Here is a 20,679-nt window from a genome sequence, read left to right on the forward strand (position 1 = left end):
AGGCAGAGCAGAGTCCCAGGGGGCTCTGGACCTGGCCGGGGGCTGGGCGGGAGGGGAGCAGGCCCCGCAGGGTCTTTCCAGGGACTGTGTAGACTGTTGCTGGTCTCAGGGCCCTGGTATCTCGCCGTTCGTTCGTCGGCCAAAGCTCCTCCTGCAGCTCCTTGCTCCTGGTGTTCCTCCCTGGTGGTGTATTTATTTTTTTAAAAAAGATTTTATTTATTTATTGGACAGAGATCACAAGTAGGCAGAGAGGCAGGCAGAGAGAGGAGGGGGAAGCAGGCTCCCCGCTGAGCAGAGAGCCCGATGCAGGGCTCGATCCCAGGACTCTGGAATCACGACCTGAGCTGAAGGCAGAGGCTTAACCCCCCGAGCCACCCAGGCGCCCCATCCCTGGTGTTTTAGACACTCCAAGCCGGCCGGAGCTCCCAGGCCCGACAAGGTCAGAAGAGGGAGCAGCATCCCCCTCACGCGGGCCTCATTTCAGGTGTGCGACTGCCAGTACCACTTCGCCCGCTGGGAGGACGGCCAGCAGGCCCCGCTCCCCTGCTTCTTCGGGGCCCAGGGGCCCCAGATCACGCGGAACTTGCTGGAGATCGAGGACATCTTTCACAAGTATCTCAATATGCTGCGGGCTGTCCGCGGGGGCATCCTGGACGTGAAGAACACGTCCTGGCACGAGGACTACAACAGGTGGGGGGGTCCCGGGCGGCTGGGCAGGGCGCAGGGAGGGAGGCAGGGGGGCGAGCGCCGAGCAGCGCGTGCAGGTGGCAGAGCCGGGCAGGAAGGAGCCGCCGCTCAGACGCAGGGTCTGGGCTGGAGTCCCCCTGGGCTGCGTGCTGCTAGGTGACTCCGGCAGCCCGTCCCTCCGTCGGGCCCGTCACCTCGTCTAACAAAGCCAGCGATGGAACCCGTGACACTGTCATTCTGGGCGCAGACAATGAACGCACCTAACGCTCTGTGTGCCTGGCACGGGGTGGGGGGGTCGCCCTCAGCGGGCACCAGGGATTCTTATTTGGGGGCGGCGGGGGGGGGGCGGGTTGTCCTCAGGGCCCGCAGCGGTGCCGCCCGTCCCCACACTCCTCTGCCGGTGCAGGTTTCGTAATGGAGTCAAGGACCTGGAGGTGATGACTCAGAACCTGATCACCTCTGCCTTTGAGTTAGTCCGGGACGTGGAGCAGGGAGTGCAGCTGCTGGACACCTTCCACAGGCTGGCCACGCGGGAGGTGCCGCCGCCCGCCCGGCCCCGCCCCCGCCCCCTCTGCCCGCGCCCCCTGTGCGCCCTTCAGTCCCAGCTCCCTGCGTGCCCTTCCCCGCGTCCTCGGCTCCCCGCGTGTCCCTGTCCCGATGGCTAGGGAGCGCGCCTCCTTGGGTGGCCTGGGACCCCCAGGCCCCGTGGTCAGGCCCCTCCCCTTCCTCAGGCCATCAAGCGCACCTACGACAAGAAGGCGGTGGATCTCTACATGCTGTTCAACAGCGAGCTGGCCCTGGTGAACCGTGAGCTGAACAAGAAGTGGCTGTACCTGGAGCCCTACAGGGCCCAGTACTCGGGGCAGGCGTACTGGATGCGGATCCTGCGGCATCGCATCGACAGGGTCATGAACGTGAGTGCGCGGGGAGCCTGTGGAGGTCACGCACCGTGCCACAGGCCCGCGGGGGTGGGGCGTGGGGGCCCCCCCGGGAGTTTCCCCGAGTCTTCCCGAGGGGCCGGGGGAGGGGGCCACGGCTTCCGAGGCTCATGATGCCCGTGTGGTTGGCGGACACGGGTCATGGCAGGCATTGGCCATCGAGGCGGGGAGGAGGAGTAGGGTCGGCCTCCAGGAAGCTGGGCCACCAAGAGGAGTACGTACAAGCGCACGATCCAGAGAGCTGGACAGGCCTTGTCCTGCTAGCAGAACCGCACAAGGAAACAGGAGAAAATGGCCCTGAAAGGCCTTTTGGGGAATGTAGTTTGCACGCTACCGAGGGGCCTGGCGTCGTGTAATTGGTTCTGGGTGAGAATAAGGTATCTTCCCGGTGTCTGAGCTTGGACTGTGGTGACCAAGGGCTCATACTGGACTTCAGCCTCGTCCCTCTCGACCTTCACGTCCTGTAATGTCCTTTCTTGGCCAACTTTTGCTGAGCTGAACCTCTGCTTCCCTTCATGCTGCGACTCCCTCTCTCTCGTGCCCTGGTGTCCTCCTCTCACCGTGCTGTGCGGCCCCGCGATCCCCCCGAGTGGTCAGAGCGGGCCTCCCCGGCGAGCCGCAGGCCTGGTGGGTGCGTGGTGTGGGAGACCGGACGGCAGGGGACGGTGGCTCGTGGGCTCCGGCCACCCGTTGTCCCTTCCCTCAGTGTCTTTCCAGTGCCCACTTCCTGCCCCACATTGGAAGCGGAGAGGAGAGCGCGCACACCTACCAGCAGATGGTTCAGGCCATTGACGAACTGGTCCGGAAAACCTTCCAAGACTGGACGCTAACGGTGGACAAGGACTGCATCCGGCGGCTGGATACGCCGCTGTTACGAGTCAGCCAGGAGAAGCCGGGCATGCTGGACGTCAACTTTGACAAGTACGAGACCCAGCGGGACTCCTTGCCCCGCGGAGGGCGTCCCCTGCTCGCCCCAGAGCGCAACTCCCGTCTCTTGGTTCCACGTGCCGTTCTGGTTTCCAACTCCTGTGTGCGCGGCAGCACGGGGGGGGGGCACCACCGCTGGCCTCTGATTCCGCCCTTGGTTCTCCGAAATAACCCATCCCAGGACCCACCGGCCCCGTGATGTAGGTGTGCGGCCACTAGATGGCCTCGGCGGCCCAGCTAAGTCACCCCGGCCGCGGGCGAGGACCTGGCAGGGCTGGCGGGTCACGCTGTCTCCCACAGCTTTCCAGGTAGGACATTTTCAGGTTCCAGTCACTTACTGCGTGGCCGATTCCCGTATTTGCGCCGCCAGGGCCTTCCCTACGCTGGGACCCGAGGTAGGTGCCCGGGAGTGTGCGGATGGCAGAGCCCTGGCCCTCGGCCGCGCTTCCGCTCCCTGTGAGATGCAGAAGAGGAGACGAAGGAAGGCGCTCTGTAAGACATCTGTCTAGAGAGATTGCACGCCGTCTGGTGACAGTTTTTCCTAATTGGAAGGAAATCACTTTCCACTTGATTGCTTTTGGCTCTCCGTCGTCATCAGCCGGGCCCTGGAAGACGAGCTGCCTCCCGGGCTCCCGGGCTCGTCGTGTTGGCTTCGACTCCTAGGCCGTCCTGATCTGCTGGGCCCGGGCAGGAGGGGCTTTGCTAGAAAAGGCCTGGGGGGAGATGGCGGCCAGGGGACAGGGGCCACCAGGGCGAGAGGACACGTCATGGTGGGGGGACCGGGGTGCGGGACCAGTGCCGCGTGTCAGGGGAGGCGGAGGCCTTTGTGAGAAGGACAGAGACGTCGGAGGGCGGAGATCCATCCTTGGCTGGGCGGCGTGTCAGAGAGCGGCCGTGACAAGGCCCGCGGGTTCTGGAGGGATGGCCAAGCTGTAGCCCGTCCCCACGGCTCTGTAAGTCAACACTCTGAGTTTGGGGGGCAGAAGACGTGGCCGGTATTACCCTCGCTGGGACGTTGTGCAAGACATATTGTCCCGCCGAGCTGGGTGCTCCCCAAGGTGCTGTGCTTGGAGTGACCCCGGGACAGACGGATGGACGGACGCACTTGCAGTGATACTGACATGAATGTGCACAGCCCAGAAGCTGCCTTGGTCCTCTGGAATCAGAGGGTTGTATCCCAGCGACAGAACGGTTAGCACCATCCATCCGCATTTACATCTTCAGTTGAGAGGAGACAGAGGTCCAGCAAGAGGCCAAGCGTGTCACCGTCAGGCGCTGGAGGGCTGAGAGGTGGCCTGGGGCGGCCTGTGCCTCCTCCCAGTCCTCCCGCTGAGTCTGAACCCTGGGGTCCTCAGGCCTCGCTGTGTGACCTCGGCCTGCGGTTGAATTCCTCTAAGCCCAGTTTCCATATCCTTATCCTTTTTTATCAAAAAATCCTTCTCTGAGCTTGTCACGAGGCCCGATGGCATGTGCGGAAGTCCTCACGCAGCCCAAACAGTCCGCAAACCCGATTCCCCTCCAAAGGAATTGCCTCGAAAAGCTGCGAAAACCCAAGAACGTTCCCAGCAGATTTGGCAAGGTGATAGGATCGCTCTGTAAATGTTCTGTATCATCATTAAAAAAAAAAAAATGGTAATTTTTAAAACAGTTTCACCTTTTACAAGGGGTGATCTAAGGCCCATGTTACAGAACTCCGAAGTTACACCAGGGTAGAGAGGGGACAGTCCGGCTCCCCGGCTGTGACTCAGTTTCTCTCCAAGGAGTCTGCGTCACCAGTTTCTTGGGGAACCTAGTCCAGCGATAGGCGTGGATAGCTACGCAAATAGCATGCCACGTGCACTGTGCGTCCAGTGTTTTCACAATGTTTAATTTCCCATCATACAAGTATGGACGGTTTTAGAAAACTTGCAAAACACAGGAAAGTAGAAGAGAGAAGAAAGTCTCCCCAATGATAACCACGCTTGGTGGTTTGGTCTATCCTCCCCCCCTCTCTTGGCGCTCCTACTTCATACATTTGTTTGTCTTTGATTAAAAAAAAAAACCTTTAGTGGGTATTTTAAAATTTAAACTAAAAATAGTGCCTGCTCACTGTAAAAAAAAAAAAAAAAAAAAAAAAGGACGTGGACGTATGCACAGGAAACAGTGAAACTCCAGCACCCGTCCCGCTCCCTGGAGGTCCTGTGGATCGCAGAGAACCCAGACTACCCGCCGCGCACGGGATGGGAGCACGCTGTAACCCAGACTGTCGCAACTCGCTTTTTTCACGGTCACCCTTAGGCGCGTTGGGGGAGGGGCGGGTCCCATTCTGTGCCGGGAGAAGGAAGGCCCTGGTGGTGTTCCGTGGTGTCTGCCGTGCCGTGGTTTGTACTGTGGCTCAGTCCACTCCAAACCGACGGACTTATAAGGGTTGCACATGTCTGCACGGCTCCTGAGTGTTCTGTCCCGGAGGATGTCCAGCGGGCTGCCTGGACCTCGTGCCCTGTCCCCGCACCGTGTTGCATTTGCCAGACGTTGGGGCGGGATGCCCGTGGAGCTTTGAGAGGTGTAGGAGAACACTTGCCTGTCTGCTGTGACTGTCTCCCGTCAAGGAGCATATGAAATAACTTGACACACCGGTTGCATAATCTTTACAGCACAGCCGAACAAGGCAACTTTGGGCCAAATATTTATGGCCCCAGGTTTCAGCGAAACCCAAATAATGGCCAGACACTTCTTGCAGGGGAGTGTTTCTGTCCCTCCGGGGGTTGTTTACTAGAAGGATCTGCTGTAAGCTTCTTTACATTTTTGTGGTTTCAAGATAAGGCTGCCTCTGCCCAGTAAATTCTGTATGGGGAAGGAAAAAAACAAAACAAAACAAAAAAACCCCAACCCATGATCCCAGGGAAGGACTCTGCCAAGCCTGGGCTCATCCCACCCATAAAGAAATCCAAGAGCATCCCGTGTACGAAGTACCAGGGAGGTGCCGATGGCTTTATCAGCTGACCCTTCTGTGCTCAGGGGTCTTGATAACATCTCGAAATACGCTTGCTTTTCAAGTGTCTTGAGTGTTCTCAGAATTACCCGACTCTCCCTGAATTCGGAGCCTTCCGGCCCCAAGAGAGAGTCTGTTTTATCTCACAAGGGGCTTTCTTATCCCACCTTCTATCCCAAACATTGGGGCTCTGAAGTCCCAACGGGCTTTTACCACGTTTCATGGCCAGACTGGCTTCACCGACTGCCTGCAGCTCAGATATGTTCCAGATGTCGTCTCTTCCCCGGCTGAGGACAGCCATGCGGTCCCTTTGTCCCGCGCCGCCCTTTGCCGCCTTGCCCACCCACCCCCCACGCCCTGCCAGCAAGAGAGGAGACATGGGGACAGATGCCTGTCGGTCTTCTGTCTGTAGGGCCTGCACTCCCTCCTCGTCCCCCACCCATATAGGGGCTTTCTCTGTGGGGTCAGTTCACTCCGGACTGTCAGCCTTAAACTCCACGGGCTTCCCTTTCCTGCCTCTGTGGCCTGACCACGGCTCTGAGGATCAATGAGGAAACACCTTACAAAATAATTTCCCAGGCTGATTTGTTTTTTTTTAAAGGTTATTTATTTATTTATTTGACAGACAGAGATCACAAGGAGGCAGAGAGGCAGGCAGAGAGAGAGGGGGAGGCAGGCTCCCTGCTGAGCAGAGAGTCCGAGGTGGGGCTCGATCCCAGGACCCTGGGATCATGACCTGAGCCAAAGGCAGAGGCTTAACCCACTGAGCCACCCAGGCGCCCCCTGATTTGTTTTTTTAAGGAAACTTTATTTGTTGGGGCGCCTGGGTGGCTCGTGCGCCCGGCTCTTGACTTCAGCTCGGGTCACGATCTCAGGGGCGGGAGATCGAGCCCGGCGTTGGGTTCCACGCTCAGTAGAATCCACTGCTCTCCCTCTGCTCCTGCCTGTGCCCGTGCTCGCTCGCTCCTTCCCTCTCTCAAATAAATAAGTCTTTAAAAAAAGAGAATTCATCTGTCAGTAAAATAAAATGTGCATTCTGGACATTAACTGACACACTTCTGGCCCCGTCAGAGCCACAACCCTGTGGAAAGAGTTCCTCCCAGGATGTTTGAGTTCAGCTCAACATCAAGACGGTGTCATCCAAGTCCATCCAAGTCCACCGGCCAACACGTTAAAATCTGACGACAGGCCTTCAGTTACTTTGCAGATCTTGCCAAAATGACCAAACGAAGAGACATTCGAGTGGGGTGCTGGGGAGCACACTTGCCCACGTGGGCTGGCCGTGGTGTTGATCAGGGAGACTGGTTCGAGGCCTCTAGTCTGAAGAAATGCTCAGACCCCGCTCTCCGTCGGGCATAGCTCTCACACCAGGTTTGGGGTTAAGTCCGTATCTAGTGCTTAGCTTAACGTGACCCTGTTAGTCTCGTTTGTGGCTGGACAGAGGGATTTCGTGGTGATGCTTCTTTCCTTGGCTTGTCTGATGTTTGCTGTTTTCAGGACTGAGAATCTCCTTGTTATTTTTGTTAGCACACTGTTTGCTGACATTAATTCTCCCAGACCCATCACGTTTGTCCTCACTCTCTGGCTTCCTGTTTTTCTTAGAGCTATCCCCTGCTCGAACTCCCTTTCCTCCTGAGTCAGTAGGGCTGGTTGGTTTCAAGGCCTGCTATGAAGGAGTCAGCCTGGAACTTTCCCCCACACCTGGAGCCTCTTTTCTTGTTAGGTTTCCTGTTTCCTTTGTCTTCCTCTTTCTTGGGTTAGGCCCTCATTTTGGTGGAGTGCATTTCTCAGTAGCTTTCCCAGAAATGGTGTGTGGCAGGGAAATCTTTTGAAATCTCATGTGATTGGCCACGTTTGTCTTCTGCCCTCCCCTTGTTGGACGTTTGGCTGGATTTGGAATCCTAGGGCGAAAGTAATTTTCCCTGGCTTTGGCCTCTCTCTCTCTTTGGAAGTTTTCGTTCCACTCACGTGTGAGAGAGGCCTGTTCACTTGAAAATAATTTCCCTCACTGGGAGTTTTCTCTCCAGGGAAGGTGAAGTTATGACCCTTTGCATCACCTCAACTGCGAGATCATTTCTTCTTCTGTTATTTCAACTGTTGCCTGTAGATCAGACACAGAATGTTCTGGAATTTTCTTCTCATTGTGCTTCCAAGTAGCATTTCAGTAATATTCAGAACACGGACTTTCGTGAGAACACCTCCAGATTGTGGGGGCTTTGGGCTGTGATCAAAAAATACACTTTCCTTAAAAAAAAAAAAAAGAAAAAAAGAAAAAAAGACAAAAGAAAAAGAACAATAAAAAAAAGAAACCACACCGATTTTACAAATCACCTGATTTTTTAGTCAAGCCTTTTTTTTTTTTAAATTTTGAAAATATTCTATATTTTCTTCTGGCATTTCATGATTTTATTCGTTACGTATAGATGTCTGATCTATTTGAAACTTAGTTTGATGTAGGGAGAGAGCTGCACATGCGGCTGGGTTGTGTGTTTTAATCCCAGATGGCTAGCCCGCTGACCCGATCTCATTTATATAACATAACAAATTCCCACGGAGAGTCGTGTCTATTTTGGGATTCGCTTTTCTGCACTGGTATGTCTGTCTGTTCATGTGAAGGAACCAAACTGCTTCAATTATTGACCTCATTCCTCTCCCTTTGCCGAGTTTTTGGGGGATATTTTTAATATTTATTTCCCATAAGAACTTTGGAATCAATCTGTTTAGTGCCCAAAATAGTTCTGTTCCTATTTTTATAGGAATAAGGATTGGGTTAAATTTATAGGTTAACTGAAGAAGAATGAACATCTTTAAGGTTTGAGTCTTTCTACCCAAAAATAACACTTTTTCTTTCAATGTATTTAAATCTGTATAAAATGTCTATAAATCATTTTTCCATATACATTGACCAATGAGCAAGAGGTGTCATCATATATATACATATATACATGTATGTATATATATGTGTATATATATATACACATACATAAGTTTGCGTACAAATGTTATATATAAACATCACTTGTTTATTGGTTAATTTGAGTATTTCATTTTTATGGTTTTAATGGTCATGGATCTCTTTTCCTCCCTGAGAATGTTTAACTGGTTACTGGTTTTTATATTGGAAACTAGTTCTGCGTTCTGGCCTCGCTTGAGAGGTGGGACGCCGCAGTCACGCCGGGCGCGCTCCCACACGTGACGGCAATTCCCCGGCGCCTTCGCTCTTTGGGACGGGTGGAAAGAGCCGTGCACTCAGTTGCCGTTTCGCATCGCGCTAGGGTCACAGGTGCCTTGGAGAAAGTGGCGTTTCCGAACTTGGCTTTGACTCTAAAAGCCCAAGGAGGTGGTGGTGGGTGGTAGATTCAGAGGCACACGTGCCTAGGGAGCGCGTCCCAGGCAGGCAGGGCAGGGAGCTTTCCAGGGTGAGAGGACAGAGGGCCAGGCCTGAGGAGGCCTGCGGGGCTTGGGGACAAGGTGTCCTGGGGAGACTTGACGAGGGCAATTGTGGAGGCGAAGGGGGCAGCTCTCAGGGCACAGAGTTCGCGACGACAGCTCTGCGTGGAAGGTACGTGGTTGATGGGAGTGCGGGGCGCAGGGCCCGCAGGGGGTTACGGAGTCCTGGGGGGCTGGGTTTGGTTTGTTTATTTCAAGATGGTAGAACCTTGGCCTTCCTTGACTGTTGACGGGACAGAACTGCAGGCTGAGGACAGCGGGAGGGCTGCCGTCTTCTGTGTCAGGTTGCAGAGCCCTGGAGGAGGCCTTGGCCTTGGGTGGGGGGAGGGCCTCTTCTGTCCTAAATGGCAGAAGCTTTGGGTGTGATTCAAGTCCCCAGCCTTCTGGGTATGACAGCAAGAAGTACATGGAGTCTCCCTGTGGTGTAGGAGGTGGGCTTTCTGCAGAGACGAGGAGGGACGGGTCCGAGAGAGTGGGGAGGTGCTGCTGGCGGTAGCCGTGAGAACAGGACCGAGGGCAGCCTGGGGAGCCCTTGGGGTGCTCGTCGATGTGGCCCCGCCCTGCTGGGCCCCCTGCATGGGCACACGGGGCAGGCGCGTGGCAGCAGACTGAGCCAGGTTGGGGTTCCGCCAAGTGGCTTACGCCAAGGAGCCCGTGAGGAGTGGCGGGAGGGCCGTGGAAGTGACAGATGGCGGGGTTCAGGAGCAGAGGTGTCTGAGGGGCTGATCTCAGAGGTGGGCGTGACAGCCGGGAGGAAAGGGGGAGAGCTCGCCGATGGGGGGGCCACGTGTGCAAGTCTGATTCCTCTGGTATTCTTGGTATTCCCAAGAGAGGAACAAGAAACAGCTGAGATGCGTTTTAATACCCAACCCGATGCCGCCCTGCGTACGATCCTTCCAACATGTAATAAAAATAAAGATTACTACTGGGGAGTTTTCTGTTCTTTTTTTCATGCAAATTCCTCTGCCTTCCATCTCTGTGTCTTTTTCTCTACTTTCCGAGAGATTTCTGTCGATTTCATTGTTAACGGGCTTGTCTGTTCCTTAATGTTCTGCTCTCCTCTAACTTCCAAGAGCTCTTCTGAGTTTTGGGTCACAGATGCTCCTTTTTTGTCCGGTCTTACTTGGTGCAGACGGCCTCCTTTCGGCCTCCTTTCTGCGCGGCCCGTCCCCTCGTCTCTCCTTGCATTAGCTTTTCTTCTCTTTGGTTGTTTTGGCTCCTGCCTTCCGTGCTCGGAAGGACAGAGACCGATGTTTGGTGATCCTCGGTCGTCTGTCTTCAAGGGCAGGGAGATGGAAAGTGGACCTGAATCTCTGCTGAGCAGGTCGTGGGGCTCGTCAGCTGTGGGCTGCTTCCAGGGGACCCCTGCGGTGACTGTCCCTGGGGCTCACCCCTCCAGCTGGCTAGGGGCCACGGGAAACAGTACTCCGGGCCTTGTTCTGGAGGGTGTCGGTCCAGCGGCCCGAGCCCGGGGAGTGGGTGGGAAAAGAAGCCTGGGGGGGTCTTAACGAATTCAGTGTGCGCGTGACCCTAAATGTCCCTTTCTCTTAGTACATCCCCTCCTTCAGCCAGGCCTGGGGTCCCCAGTCCAAGACCCTCCGTCGGTGTGTCTCTGTACATTCCTCTGGACAAGAAGCCTTCCATCTTCTGCTGGGGTGACAAGGGCACTTGCTTAAGTGTGCAGAGTGGGGGTGGGGACAGGTGGGGCGCTGTTTCCACAACCTTCCCTCCTGAGACACTAGAGCCGCCAGCCTGGGTCTCAGAGAGCCCCATGGTGCAGACGGAGTGGCCTCTCAGCGGTCTCCGTCCCCAGCTGAGGATGTCCGCTCTGCTCCTTGCCCCTGGGCCCCTCTGCTCCCTGTCTGCCTCCGAGGGCTCATGCCCTAAACACACCGCACCCCACTCCCCGCTGTTGAGGCGGTTTGGCAGGGAGTCCCGCAGCCGCCTTTACCGGGACGTTCTGCTTCATTTCTCATCTGTGTCTGCGCCTGGGGCCGCAGCCAGGCCCTCCAGCAGTCCCGTGAGCGGCCTCGCTCTTTCTCCCCGAGGTCTCTGCTGATTCTCTTCGTGGAGATCGACTACTGGGAGCGGCTGCTCTTTGAGACGCCCCACTACGTGACGAATGTGGCAGAGCGCGCCGAGGACCTGCGCATTCTCCGGGAAAACCTTCTGCTCGTGGCCCGAGACTACAACCGGTGAGGCTGCGGCCCTCCGCCCGGCCTTCTGCGCGCCTTCCGGGTTCCTCGGTGTCTTATCTGTCCCATGATGTCGCCTGTCGCCTGCAGGATCTCTCCTTTGCGTCTGACCATCTCAAAAAATCCTTTCTCCTCCTCTCTCGCACGGCCCTGCGGTTTTTCCCGTCCCTCGCACTTCTGTCTTCTAGCTTCAGGGTAGAGAGCCAGAACACCCCCGCCAGGTCCCCTCCAGCCCCACAGGGCACTGGGGCCACGCAGACTGTGGGCCGGGTCACTTTTCTAGGAACGCACAGCGGGGGCATTAGGATCGCGGAAAGCATCAGCGGTCCTGAACCAGGGCCCCCTGCCTGGAACGCGTGGTGCTTATCTGCACCGAGGGAGGCTCTGCTCCGGGCTGGGTGCCGGTCTCAGCCCAGGCAAAGTCCACCGGGGGAGCCAGCGGTCTCGTCTGGGCGTCTACAACAACGCCGTCCGATACGGCGGCCCCCAGTTGCGTGTGGCTGTGTCTGTTCTAATTACTTACTTGGAATTATGTGAAATCTTACAGCTGAGTCACTCATGGGCCACAGGCCACGTTTCTGGTGCGGCGCGGCCACACGTGGTTGGTGTGTGGCCAACACAAAGTGCAGAGTGTTTCCGTCACAGGCAGCAGCGAAAGCTTCCTCGGGAGGCTCCAGATGCCCCCAGAGTTTCCTGGCACAGGGGGCGGCCTGCAGAGCTTGTCCCAGCTGCTGCGGTCCCCTGTCCTACACAGGATCATCGCCATGCTGTCCCTCGACGAGCAGGCCCTCTTCAAAGAGCGGATCCGGTTCCTGGATAAGAAGATCCACCCTGGACTCAAGAAGCTGCACTGGGCCTTGAAGGGGGCCAGCGCCTTCTTCATCACGGAGTGCCGCATACACGCCAGCAAGGTGCGTCCCGGGCATCGACTCGGCTGACCCGAGGGCTGGTGCGTGGACGGTCCGTACGGAGCCCAGGGAGTGTGGGAAGGACACGAGGCGTGTCCGCGTGCGTTATCGTTGACGTCAGCAGCTCTGGCTGGAGCACAGGTGGGAGGGGAGCACGGAGCCCAGAGGGTCTCTTCCCAAACTGAGGCCCCCCCCCCCGGGCGTGCGGGCCGCCTCCAGGTGCAGGCCATCGTGAACGAGTTCAAGACCTCCACTCTGACCATCGGCTGGCGAGCGCAGGAGATCTCCGAGACGCTGCTGGTGCGCATCAGCGGCAAACGGGTGTACCGGGACCTGGAGTTTGAGGAGGACCAGCGGGAGCACCGCGCGGCTGTGCTACAGAAGCTGCAGCGCCTGCACCAGGACGTGGTGGCCATCATGACCAACTCCTACGAGGTCTTCAAGAACGACAGCCCGGAGGTGCGGCTCCTGGGGCCCGGCTCTGTGGCTGGGCGAGGCCCCCCCGCCCCGCCCGTGGCCGTCAGAACTTTCTCTTAGTTCTTCCCCCCCACCCTCTGGGGGGCTTCTCAGACGTCCTGCTGTCATCTTGGGTTCACCCGACCTTCAGTCCCTCAAACCTTCTTCCTTCGGGGCTCCGCAGCCCACCTTTCTCTTTCACCGGCTTCCTCCCCCCCCCCCGGCGCTGTCTCCCCTGAGGCCCCCCTTCCGCCCGCCCCCCCAGATCCAGCAGCAGTGGATGCTGTACACGGCCCGGCTGGACCGCATGCTGGAGGACGCCCTGCGTCTGAACGTGAAGTGGTCGCTGCTGGAGCTGTCCAAGGCCATCAACGGGGACGGGAAGACCACACCCAACCCCCTCTTCCGAGTCCTGGTCACTTTGCAGAACGACGCCCAGGGAGGTGCGGCGCAGGTGGGGACCTTAACTCCCGATGTTCCCAAACTGTCCCGCTCTCGTTTCCGTTTCCCTCCGTCCTTAAACTTGGCCCTTGGCCTTGACTTCATCCTGCGGCCTCCGGGGCTCCCTTAGGGGTCCGGCCCTCTCCGTCCCGGGGCCAGTCTCCTCCGCGGCCATGCTGAGGCCCTCTCCGCTGTGTCCCCCCGCCCCCAGGTGGAGTTCTCACCCACTCTCCAGACTCTGGCAGGCGTGGTCAACGACATTGGCCACCACCTCTTCTCCACCATCTCTGTCTTCCGCCACCTCCCCGAGATTCTCATCAGGCGCAAGTTTCATCGTGACCCCATCCACGTCATCGTGGGTGAGTGCGCGGCAGGGAGGGCACCGGGTTCCAGGGCCATCAGAGACTTCGGGATGGGCAGCGCCAGGAGGAGAGGCCAGGGCTGTCTCCAGACATGGGGGCCGGTGTCTCCATGATGCTGGGAAGGCCAGGTCGGGGACCAGACCGGGGAAGGGAGCAAGCGTGGCGGGGAGAGTGGATGGCAGGTGACTCATGCTCAAGGCATTCGTTCGGGACTGAGATGGCAGATGTGGAAGGACAGTTTGGGACGGGGACAGGATAGGAGGCGCCCACCTCAGTGCTCACCCCCTCTGCTTTTGAGTGCTCACGGCTGAGCTGCATTTCTTCGGGGAAGTGGTGTAGGAGAGGAGGGGCCGGGAGCCGGGGACCGGGGCCCAGGCTGGAGCTTGCACTGGGCTGGGAGTGAGTGACAAGCATCGTGCCGGCTCTTGAAGAGCGAGACGAGGACATCAGGAAGATCCAGGCCCAGATCAGCGGCGGCATGACCAACAACGCGAGCCTGCTGCAGAACTACCTCAAGACCTGGGATCTGTACCGGGAGATCTGGGAGATCAACAAGGACTCGTTCATTCGCCGCTACCAGCGCCTCAACCCCCCCGTCTCTTCGTTTGATGCCGACATTGCCCGGTAAGGCGTGAAGGTGGCCCACCACGTCCCTCTCTCGCCAGCCTTGTGATGTGGGTTCTGTTGTTACTGCCGCGTTGTAGGCGAGAGCTCGGGGCCAGAACAGTTTCGATAACCCGAGGTCACAGAGCTGGGGGGCAGCAGTGGGTACTCAGATCCGTGCATCCCTAAAGCCTCGAATGTCAGCCCAGGGGGTCTGTCTGCTGTCTCGTGGGCAGGGGTTGGGGAAATGATAGGCTCCCGGCCGTGTGGCTGGGACAGCCCCGGAGCAGAGGAGCACCGCCGTCTGGGGCGGGGGTGCTGGACACCAGAGCTAGAACTCGTGACAGGGCAGCGGGCTCGGCTGCCGAGGGACAACCGCCCTAGCGGGGACCCGGGCCCTTGCAGCTACACGGAGGTGGCCAACAATGTGCAGAAGGAGGAGACGGTGCTCAACATCCAGTTCGTGCTGCTGGACTGCTCCCACCTCAAGTTCTCGCTCGTGCAGCACTGCAACGAGTGGCAGAACAAGTTCACCACCCTGCTCAAGGAGATGGCGGCCCGGCGCCTCCTGGAGCTCCACACCTACCTGCGGGACAACGGGGAGAAGTACGGGCTCCCCCGGCGGTGGGGCGGGGGCAGGAGGGCGGCCCGGGGTCCTCCCCGCTCGCCCACCGGCCCGCTCGCCCACCCACCGGCCGCCCTCCGCCTACCCTCAGGATCAGCCGCCCTCCCCAGACGCTGGAGGAGCTGGGGGTCAGTTTGCAACTCATGGAGACCCTGCAGCAGGACCTGCCCAACCTGGAGACGCAGATCCCCCCCATACACGAGCAGTTCACCATTCTGGAGAAGTACGAGGTGCCGGTTCAGGAGAACGTGAGTTCCCGCGGCGGGCCGTCCCCAGGGTCCGGCCCATGGCGGCAGCGGCTTGCGGAGGAGGCTGACCCCGACGTTGTAGGTCCTGGGCCGCCAGGAGGGACGGCAGGGGAGTGAGCTGGGCCGAAGGCACGAGATCCCAAGGCCTTGGAGAGCCAGAGAACTCAGCTGTTAGTTTGGGTCGGGTTCTGGATTTGTGGTAGCCTCTAAGACTGCCGTCCATAGGGTCAGAAATGAGGTCCTAAGAGCGTGGCGGAGGCCAGACCTGCTCATGGGTCACTGTGCCCTCCTGGATGTCCTCAGGTCCTGGAGATGCTGGACGGTCTCAATGGGGAGTGGGTCGTCTTCCAACAAATCCTGTTGGACAGTGAGCAAATGCTGAAGAAACACAAGGAGAAGTTCAAGACCGGCCTCATCCACTCGGCAGACGACTTCAAGAAGAAAGCGCATAACCTCCTGGGAGACTTTGAATCCAAAGGTAGCCGCTCCCGAGCTCTCCCGCTGTACCTCTGCTCTGACCCAGGGTCTCAAAGCCTTGGTCTGGTCCCCGGGAGGTGGGGGGACGAGGATGAACGGGGAAGGATGCTGCTCGGGGGAGGGGACGGAGGCCTGGCGCTTCTGGCCACACCGCCCAGCTCACGGTATTTCTGGTTTTCTTCCTTCCCCATGATCGCCGGGTTCGGATTCTCACGCCACGTGTAGGAGTTTTCACTAAAGCGAACCATCATCCTTGCTATGCATTCCCTTCCCGACCCTGCCGGGTGGGGAGAGAAGGGAGATCTGCCCCCAAGGGGGTAGGAGAGCCGTGACGGTCCCTCCCGGGGACGAAGGCCTTCACCTGGCACTTCCCGCAGGCCCCTTCACCAGTAACGTGGGGCACCAGGCAGCCCTGGAGCAGATCGCGCACGTGCGGGCCATGCTGAACGCCATGCGGGAAGAAGAAAACAGTCTCCGCTCCAACCTGGGCATCTTCAAGATCGAGCAGCCGGCCTCCAAGGACCTGCAGAACCTGGAGAAGGTGGGGTGCTGGGCTAGGCCTCGCGCCGGGCGGGGGGGTGGGGCGTGGGCCTGGCCAGGAAGATGGGAACGCCAGGACCTTTAAAGAAAATGGGGGTAAAATCCAGGTAACAACATAACGATTTAAAGCAAGCGGCATCTCGTGCATTCACGGTTCACAACGAAGTCAACCCCTCTGGCTCCAGAAGCTTCCACGGCCTGGACGGAAGCCCACGCCCTCTCCCCTCAGCCCCCCTTGACCTCTGGTCCATCTTCTGTCTGTGGATTTGCCTGTCCCGTGTGCTCCGCACCGATGGCTTTAAGTGTCTGGCTCGGTGGCTCAGAAGGACGTTTCCCAGGCTCACGGAGTGTGTAGGGCGTGTTGGTGGTTCGATCCTTTCTCCGGCCGGGGCGCTTCCTTGTGTGCACGGTGGGCTGGTTCCCGCCTTCTAGCGATCTCGCTGCCGGCACTGTGTGTGCACCTGACGTGCTTGAGCCCCGCTTCTGGCCTTGAGCCCTGCTCCCGCCCCGGTGCGGGCGTGGGAGTGGCGGCAGCTCTCCCATGAGCGTGTGTGGGGCCACCAGGCTCCCTTCCCCCACGGTCCCCACATCCTCCTGGGTGCCCCACCCCCACCCACGCCTTTTTTTCTGGGCCTGGTGGTCCCGCTGGGTGTGAAGTGGTATCTCACGGTGCCTTTGCTTTGTGTGTCCCTGGGGGCTAAAGATGGCAAGGATCTTGGTGCGGGTCTTAAGGCCGGAGCGTGGAGAAGGAGCCGTGAGCCGGGGAGGCAGCCCTCCCGTGTGGGGCCCAGCCTGAGTGCGGGCAGGGAGCAGGAGGAGCAGGGCCGGGGGCCCCTCGCTCACGGCTTCTTCCTGCTCTCGGCCACGAAGGAGCTGGAGGCCCTGCAGCAGGTGTGGGAGATCACCCGGGACTGGGCGGAGAGCTGGAGCCAGTGGAAGACCGGCCGCTTCCTGACGCTGCGGACGGAGGCGATGGAGGCCACGGCGCACGGGCTGTCCCGCCGGCTCGCCAGGCTGGCCAAGGAGTACAAGGTGCGCGGGGTGGGGGGGGGCAGGGCGTCCGCGGAGGGAGGGGACGGTGCGGGGGCGCTGGGCGGGGCTGCTGACGCCTCCCGGGGCTGCCCAGGACCGCAACTGGGAAATCATCGAGAGCACGCGCTCCAAAATAGAGCAGTTCAAGAGGACGATGCCGCTCATCTCGGACCTGCGCAACCCGGCCCTGAGGCAGAGGTGAGGCTGCTGCGCGCTCCTTGGGGCAGGCCCCTGGGCCCTGGCCGCCTGGGCCTCGCGCTGTCCCCTCCCCGCATCCACCCACAAACCCGCGCCCCTCGAGCCCGCCGTGTCCTCCGTCTGGACTTCTTGCCTCCTCCCGCATCTCCCAGCACTCTGTTCTGTCACCGCTGAGCTTGGTGTCTTCTGTCTACAAAAGGATTTATTCTCTTTTTAAAAACAGATTTTATTTATTTTATGTTTTGGGGGGGCAGAGGGAGAGGGAGAGAATGTCAAGCAGACTCTGCCCTGAGCTCGGAGACTGACACAGGGCTTGATCTCAGGACCCTGAGATCACGATCTGAGCCCAAAACCAGGAGTCGGACACTTAACTGACTGAGCCACCCCCGGCGCCCAAAAAGGTTTTATTCTGATTTCGCCAAAAGTATCCCCTTCTTCCTTCCTGGTCTGCGCCTCTGGGCTTCGCCTAAGAAGACGCCCCGCCCCGAGTTCAACCTGCATTCTCTCTGTACTTTCCTCTAATACTCTGTAATTTTCTTCTGCAAGTTTACTCTCTCGATGCACGTGGACTCTGTCACGTGGTGGGAGAGGAGGCCTTTGAGGCCGTGGAGGACGCGATGCGCTCTTCTATAAATGGTGTAGTGATCATCCATTTAGAAGGAAGGGATTTCACTTCTTCCGCGTTGCGTCCCGGACAGGGTTTCCAGCAGGTTCGCCCTCACGTGTCCCGTGACTAAGTGTCACCCGACCACTTCACCCTCTTCAGTTGTCCGACCCCTGAGGCGACCCGGGGCTCCTCGCCGATTGCGGGTGTGTGAGTCGGATGAGCTCTGCCGGCCCTGAGCTGGCCCTGCGCACCGTGGGAGGTGCACTGTGCACCCGCAACGGTCGGTCTGAACCTCCTCTCCAGAGTCAGCCCCTGCATCTCTGAACTCCCCACGGTGCCCGGGGCGGGCGTCTTAGGGCCTATTTAATGAATAATATTGATACACATACAGACTCACCCTGTCCCAGTTGGGGAGAGGAAGCCTGCGGGTTGACGCAAACACTTACCAGTGCACCCCGGTGTCCGGCCTCGTGGTCTGACCTCCTGTCCCTGGCTGCAGGCACTGGGATCAGGTCAGGGACGAGATCCAACGGGAATTTGATCAGGAATCTGAGAGCTTCACCTTGGAGCAGATCGTGGACCTCGGGATGGACCAGCACGTGGAGAAAATCGGGGAGATCTCTGCATCAGCGACCAAAGAGCTGGCCATAGAGTTGGTGCGTCAGAGTCCCCTCCTGCCCCCCCACCCCCGCAATGCCCCGGCCAGCTTTTCGGCATCCCATGGCCCCTCCCGAGTTCTGGTCCCTTTGGGGACTGAATACCAGATGGTTCTGTTCCGTGGTCTCTCTCTACAGGCGTTACAGAACATTGCCAAGACTTGGAACGTGATCCAGCTGGACATTGTTCCCTATAAGGACAAGGGCCACCACCGACTCCGGTAGAGAGGGCTTCGGGGCGTGGGGGGTGGGGGACGGGGGGCCGTGCGCCCTCGGGGCCATGCTCCCGAGGTCTGGCAGATGGGGGTGGACTGGAATGTTGATGCTTTCCGCCCAGAGGCACAGAGGAGATATTCCAGGCCCTGGAAGATAACCAGGTGGCTTTGTCTACCATGAAGGCGTCCCGTTTCGTCAAGGCCTTTGAGAAGGAAGTGGACCACTGGGAGCGCCGCCTCTCCCTCATCCTGGAGGTCGTGGAGATGGTGCTGACAGTGCAGCGCCAGTGGATGTACCTAGAGGTCAGGACCCACTCTGGCTCCTTTCTCGGCACACGACCTACATCTCAGTCGCGTTTTCCCACCTTTCAAGTCCTCCTTCCTCTGGGCCCCGAGCGTAATAGTGATGACCCATCCCGGTCACGTCCCTCCTTGAAAGTCCCGCTCGTCTTCCATTTCTCTTATTGGAACCAGGAGTCTGGCCTCCCGACCCCAACTTTCCTTCCGGAACGTGGGCATTTTGCCCTTTGGTTCTGATGCTCCTTCTCTTCCTGGTCTGGGAGTGGGGAGCAGAGTGTGCGGTGTGCTTGAGAAACAGCGTCTCACCCCAATTCTTGGCCCCCCAGAACATCTTCATCGGAGAGGACATCCGTAAGCAGCTGCCCAATGAGTCAGCCCTGTTTGACCAGGTCAACAGCAGCTGGAAGTCCATCATGGACCAGATGAGCAGAGACAGCAACGCTCTGCAGAGCACGCACCGCCCAGGTCTGTCTGCTCCGTGGGCTCCCGTCCTGATCGGGGCTCGGTGGGCGCTGAGTGCGCGCGAGGTCACGGCCATGGGCTTCATTTATCGAAGAGCCATTGCGCCTTGCCCTCCCGCCATCACCATCGCCTCTTCTGAGTGTGAGCAGTTCAGTGAACGAAACCCCACAAATCCACAAATACTCGGGAGGAGTAGAGGGTAGTGGGATGGGGTGAGGGGGTGGGACGGAGACGTACACGGAGAAAGGCCTTGTTGGCGGTGGGGGATTCCGGTAAAGAATCGGGAAGTGAGGTCTGGCGCCGGGCGCCGAGAGGGGGATCCTGAGGAGAAGAGCTCTGTCTGGGGGCCGTGTGGCCGACCTCTTTGTTTTGCCTTGGGCCAACTAACGGTTCCTCATTTCCCCAAGAACCTTGGGGGTATGTGCTAAAAAGCCATTTTAATTATTCTGATAAAACATCTGTCGGAAGGTATGCAAAGTTGAGGGACAGCATGCATTTGCTAGAAAAAACACTCGAGATCATTGGCAAAATTACATTTCGGAACACATTCTAAGCAAAGCTATTGAAATGCGCACCCATTTGGGGAACACAGAAACCAAATCCGTCTTGCCCACGGCTACCGGGTCAGCACCTGGAGGCTCGGCGGCCTGCGGACTCTGTCCTTGAGGACGCAAGGATCGCGTCAGATTCCAGGGCGTCCAGACCCTCCTCAGAAGCTAGAAGCGGGGGAAACAGGGGACTAAACCAGCGAAACCAAGGCTGGGAGGACACTGAGATGATTGGGAACCCGTCACCGGGAATCCACTGTTCGGGCGGTTCTGAGGCAGACGGCGCTAGTGTCACGCCCACGAGCAGGGGAGCGCTCAGCGAGCGTCCTGGGCCTGCTGGTTCGTGGGTGAGCGACTTTGCCTGGCCGTGGTCTGTCCCTCTGCCCAGTGCTTCTTTCCCTGCACCTTGGGGGACACTGGCACCCCCGCCCGTGCTCTCAGCCCCCTTTTGATGTGTGCACGTGACCTGTGTTTAAGTCTAAGAATTGCACATGTCGGGGTGTGTGTGTGTGGAGCTGTCTCTCCCTCCCAGAAGCTCTTGGGGTGGCTGGCAGAGCCGGAGGAGTGGGACCGTCTAGGACCGAAGGGAGGTGAGACGTCGTTGTATTAGTGGAATCCCGTACGCTGAACGCATGTCGTACAAAAAGCGCACCTGTGTGTGATGAGCCCTTGTGACGAACTAGGAAGAGACGGGCTAAGCGTGGTAGAGTGATTTGGGGACACTTCTTGGCCACCGTTAGGGCAAGACATACCCCGACATCTGCGAGCCGGCTCAGCGGGCAGAGTCGTGCGTTCAGAGCCGCTCCGGTGAAGCATCCTCAAGTGTCCTTGGC

The 20,679-nt window shown here is 58.6% G+C and overlaps 1 protein-coding gene across 1 annotated transcript in view; it reads left to right on the forward strand.

Annotated features, from left to right (window-relative positions):
- Nucleotides 1–20,679, forward strand: part of DNAH2 (dynein axonemal heavy chain 2) — a gene marked incomplete at both ends in the record, with an annotated part of 77,780 nt that overhangs the window by 16,907 nt on the left and 40,194 nt on the right. Inside the window, 20 exons of the mRNA XM_080825621.1 lie at nucleotides 485–690; nucleotides 1,094–1,223; nucleotides 1,419–1,601; nucleotides 2,332–2,546; nucleotides 11,022–11,168; nucleotides 11,923–12,079; nucleotides 12,296–12,535; nucleotides 12,798–12,986; nucleotides 13,185–13,332; nucleotides 13,767–13,959; nucleotides 14,344–14,544; nucleotides 14,655–14,811; nucleotides 15,115–15,289; nucleotides 15,666–15,829; nucleotides 16,699–16,860; nucleotides 16,955–17,058; nucleotides 18,165–18,321; nucleotides 18,460–18,542; nucleotides 18,659–18,839; nucleotides 19,163–19,301. Coding sequence (XP_080681747.1) covers nucleotides 485–690; nucleotides 1,094–1,223; nucleotides 1,419–1,601; nucleotides 2,332–2,546; nucleotides 11,022–11,168; nucleotides 11,923–12,079; nucleotides 12,296–12,535; nucleotides 12,798–12,986; nucleotides 13,185–13,332; nucleotides 13,767–13,959; nucleotides 14,344–14,544; nucleotides 14,655–14,811; nucleotides 15,115–15,289; nucleotides 15,666–15,829; nucleotides 16,699–16,860; nucleotides 16,955–17,058; nucleotides 18,165–18,321; nucleotides 18,460–18,542; nucleotides 18,659–18,839; nucleotides 19,163–19,301 — 3,331 coding nt within the window. The remainder of the gene's footprint in view (nucleotides 1–484; nucleotides 691–1,093; nucleotides 1,224–1,418; nucleotides 1,602–2,331; nucleotides 2,547–11,021; nucleotides 11,169–11,922; nucleotides 12,080–12,295; nucleotides 12,536–12,797; nucleotides 12,987–13,184; nucleotides 13,333–13,766; nucleotides 13,960–14,343; nucleotides 14,545–14,654; nucleotides 14,812–15,114; nucleotides 15,290–15,665; nucleotides 15,830–16,698; nucleotides 16,861–16,954; nucleotides 17,059–18,164; nucleotides 18,322–18,459; nucleotides 18,543–18,658; nucleotides 18,840–19,162; nucleotides 19,302–20,679) is intronic.

Source organism: Martes martes (assembly GCF_963455335.1).
Source record: "Martes martes genome assembly, chromosome: 16".
NCBI classification, from domain to species: Eukaryota; Metazoa; Chordata; class Mammalia; order Carnivora; family Mustelidae; genus Martes; species Martes martes.